Source organism: Nestor notabilis, unplaced genomic scaffold, assembly GCF_000696875.1.
Source record: "Nestor notabilis isolate BGI_N333 unplaced genomic scaffold, ASM69687v1 scaffold28906, whole genome shotgun sequence".
NCBI lineage: Eukaryota > Metazoa > Chordata > Aves > Psittaciformes > Psittacidae > Nestor > Nestor notabilis.
Genome location: NW_009934679.1, coordinates 66547 through 70893, shown reverse-complemented (window position 1 = coordinate 70893; position 4347 = coordinate 66547). Strand labels below are relative to the sequence as shown.

The following is a 4347-nucleotide window of genomic DNA, read 5'->3' as shown; positions in this document are numbered from 1 at the left end:
TGGTATGAGGCAGAGCTCTTCCAGACTTCCCAGGCCCACACTTAGAGCAATGTCTACACAATGCACCATTATTCCTTTACGCCCTTGGGATCCCACAAAGTAGAAAAGGTTTTGGAGAAGTGATCAGTCCTGTAATTTCTTGTCAGGCTGTCTCAAAGCCCAGTGTCAAACAGTGAAGTCTTTACTAATTAAAAAACCCAGTTCTCTCCTAGAAGGGGATAAGTCACATGTGCAACACTATGGGCCAGTACTGGCTTGGGAGCTAGATAATGCTGGGGCAGGAGGGTAGGGCAGAATAATGGGGTCTGTGGACAGAACACTTGGTTCTGTGAGATTCTGAGCTCCTTACCTGTGCATCAATAATTTTCTGCTTTGCATCAATGACAGCTTGCATCTCTGCATGATCCTTCTTCAGCTCCTCTTCAACTGCCATGAGTCTGATGAGCAAAAAGAGGTACACATTAGGGTGGTTTAATACTATTCCAGAGTGTTTCAGGTGCTCTGGCCTGTTGGTCTGACTACTCTGGTTGTACTGGCTCTGCAAGAGAATAATTCTGCTGCACTTGGAAAAGCTTATCTATCCATCTGACACTCCCAATTACCTAACCTTGTTATGTGCAAAATGGACACTGCCAAAAATGCAACTGCTCTCAAAAACTGTCCTCTGCCTTGAGTATATATTTCAAACAAAGCAAAAAGACCTGGTTTAAGTACAACAGAAACCAGGGTTAAAAATTCCTAAATATTTTCTTTCACTTGCCTGGCAACCTAAGGCAAGTTCCCACACATGCATCCTTGTTTCTTCATCTCTAAGACAGGATAGTATCAATCCAGAAATGTTAAGTAGCCCATGCCACAACCTTCTTTAGTCTCCAAGAGAACACATGACACAGGGGAGCTGCTTGACCCACACAGTCCCAAACTTTCCAAAGCCTCACCTGCTGATGATACTTTTCATCTGGCTGTCCTTCTCCTCCTGTTGTCTGCGCAGTCTCTCCTCACTGTCTTCCAGCCTAGACTTATACTCCATCAGCAGCTTCTGCATTTGCTGCTCTTGCACCAGGAGACGCCGCTCATACTCCTCCAGCCGGCGACTTGACACCTTCAGGCGCTCTTTCAGCTTTGCTATCTCTTGTTCATACTGCAGATGGAAAGAAAGAAGGAAAGAATTAGATGCAAAGGAAAAAGAAAAAGATCCAGATCATTATAATCTGATGTTGCTGTTCAGAGAAGGGCATTTTTTCCCCCCCATGAAAAATAAATTGATAGAAGGAAATGATAAGTAAGCAACTGTGTGTAACCCACAGGCGAGGAGCACACAGGCTCCTGTTGAAGGCATTAAGCTGTTCACACACTGTAGGAAGTCACTCTGTAGCACAACTTAAGCAGCCAAAGGGCTCTGAAATGGCTCCGCAGCCCTGACTGCTAACATGCCCAGTTACTTCAGACTCATGCAGTTCCCAGACAGAAGCTGCTAACGGTGCTCAACTGGGGTGACCAAACTTACAAAACAGGCTTGTATAGGACCCAAATAACTCATTCTTCAGTACCTAATCAAGGCATGAAACCATGTGTGAAGATAGAGCAGATCATTCACTACAGAATAGAGCCTGTAAGTTTACTTAGCTAAGGTTTTGTTCTTCTACTTACTGTCTGTATGGACAATCACTTCTGCACTAGTGCACTGAATCTCAACATATTCCACTTTTTCTTGGGTTCATTCACCTTTCCTAACAATCATGTGTTCCTGCTTCTCGTCCACCAAATGTCCTCCTCCTCACTTCCTGCCTTCTCAAAATACCAAACCTCTTACGAAACTTCATCACCATAGCAGCGTAGAGATGTAACTGTATTTGGAAAAATGGAATCTACTCCTGGATATAAATATGCTTTAAAAAAAATAATAAAATATCATGGATGTTTCTGTGTAGCCCAGAAACACTGTACTACCTAGATGACAGGCATTTGCCTCAGGTGAAGCCCAAGACAAAATTTTAATGTAACTACTGATGAAGACTGAATTGCATTTTACAGAGCTTTGTACAATCACTTAGCATATCCTAAGCTATACTTGGTTGGGTTAACAATGATTAATTTTTTTTAATGGAGTTTAAAGATCACTAAAGTGTTTTGCAAGCATAGCAAAATGTCAGTATGCTGTAGCTATAGTGTTGTCATAAAAAATAATGACTTGAGCAGGATCTAATATACTTAGGCAGTGTGACTCATGATGCAGTTAAGTGCCAAATGTCAGCCTGTAGCGTACAAACTCTCAGCTATGTCAGTTTGCACCCATTTGACATGCTACAGCCTGTATGTGGGCTAATCTACAGTATGGGATACTGTATTAGAGATATGTGTGACAGCAAGTACAGTAGAAAGTTATGGCAATACAACCTGTGTTTGAAAGCATGACTGTCACAGCAGCACCTGAAAGCCATTGAACTTGGCTGTAGGTGCACAGAACTCAGTGGCAGCTATTGAGCTGGCTGAGTACAGAGTAAAATCTACCTTCTCAGCATGCTTGACTTCATCTGGATTCTGCTCTGTGTCCTCCTCTACTTCTTCATACTGTCCATTATTGAGAACCCATGCAGCTGTCCTTTCCACTGGTGACATTGTGGCAGAGTCCACAGGTGACTGAACCTGGAGCAGAGATACCTGTAAGCATTTTTCAGAGAAACCACATACAAATCAGCTCTAAAATCCAGTTTATCTGGAGGAGAAAAATGACCACGAATCTGTCAGCCTCAAAGAATCCCCCAAACCTCTCTTGCAGAGATACTGCATCCTCCCTTGACTTTAGGAGCACTTACTGGAGTGTCTCTAAAACCAATGCACTTTAGAAATTTTTCTTCCTAAGTTAGTTTCTCTCTGGAAAAGTTCTTGTTTCCAAATCCTGTTCACACCCACCCTCTACCAGATTTTCAGTAGAGCTTTCTCAACCCGTGATTTCTCTCGCAAATAAAACAGAGTGACAAAGCTTCACTTGCAGCCTGTTCAGGTAAAACAGAATGGTTTCTTTGGAGTACTGAGGAGCTTAACTTGGGAGCAGCTTTCTCAGCCAGGCTTGGCAATGGAGCATGGGGCTGCATGGGTTGGATATGAGACAGCACAGCAGTACTTAAAAGTGGCAAAGAGGTGTAACATAATCACTGTAGTGCGTATCAGATTTAGATGGTCTGTTGACATATACACCCAGACAAGGCTGGGAAAGGAAGACAGGGCCAGTAGTGTTTACTAGAACTGTAAAACATCATCAGAGGCTATTCTTTTTAAGGGAATCTGAAAAAAAAAAAAACCCCAAGAAAAGAAACAAGCAATGCCTGGCTGGGGAAAATATGGCTTGCTATAAATTCCAAGCAGTTTTCATGGACAAAGACAAGTTTATAAGCACAGGAATTAGCATAATTATCCCTGAAAGAGCAACACTGTCTTAACTTTTTGAGAAATGTGAAAGATCAACTTCCCTCACCCCATCTATAGCCTCTTTTTGTGCTCAAGCAGCTCTTCAGCTCACTGCCTCATCTCAGTATTGTACCAAAGCAAAACGTATTCCCTGGCAGAGGGATTTGGAGCAAGGAGCTCTATATGGGAGTAACAGCTTCTTCACATGGCTCAGGCAAGGGATCATGACAACCTCCATTTTTGTTTCTCATTTTCATGAGGACAGGGCTGGTGAGTGCTGTGTACACTCTATGCTAGCTCTGGCCAGATGATCTGCTTGCAGTGGCTCAGCTGTCCTGAGCAGCGATGAACACTCCAGCACTGGAAGAATCCTCAGCAAGGATGGGTATAAAAGCAAAGGAAAGGAGTAGAAATTAGGCAAAAATCCCTAGATTTGGCAGAGACCTTTCTGCTAGAAGGAAGCTTTCAGAGCAGAAAGGCTATTAGCCACTTTCAAGTGCAGTGTGACAGCCTGGCAAAGCTTCTTAGATATTTTTGATGGTATTTGCTGTCAGACAGCCATAGCAAGGGAGACTGAACTGTGTGTGGCCCTGCCACAGGCCATTCTTGAAGGTAAATACTTCGACTCTAGGAATTTGGTGGAGGAATTAGGAATAGCTATGGATGAACAGTGTCACTGTTCACTGGAGTTAAGGAGGACTAAGATAATATAAGGGTGACTATAATCTTCATCACCAGCCTTCTAAGAGACTGCTGATCAGCTGCAAACCTTGCCAAACAACCTTGCAAGCTTTAGGACAGAATATCTGCAGCAGCCAAACTGTGAAAGCCTACAAAGACAAAGTGGATTGCAAGCACTTCACATGCTAACGGGTTATGAGTTATACTCTAATAAAGGGGAAAAAAAGAAAAGGCCTGCTAGAAACATGTATTAATTCC

The 4347-nt window shown here is 43.0% G+C and overlaps 1 protein-coding gene across 1 annotated transcript in view; it reads right to left on the bottom strand.

Moving 5' to 3' along the window:
• Positions 1–262: 262 nt before the first annotated feature.
• RASAL2 (RAS protein activator like 2) overlaps positions 263–4347 on the bottom strand; it is a gene marked incomplete at its 5' end in the record, with an annotated part of 46454 nt that continues 42369 nt past the window's right edge. Inside the window, 3 exons of the mRNA XM_010017478.1 lie at positions 263–437; positions 939–1141; positions 2512–2646. Of these exons, the coding sequence (XP_010015780.1) occupies positions 263–437; positions 939–1141; positions 2512–2646 (513 nt within the window). The remainder of the gene's footprint in view (positions 438–938; positions 1142–2511; positions 2647–4347) is intronic.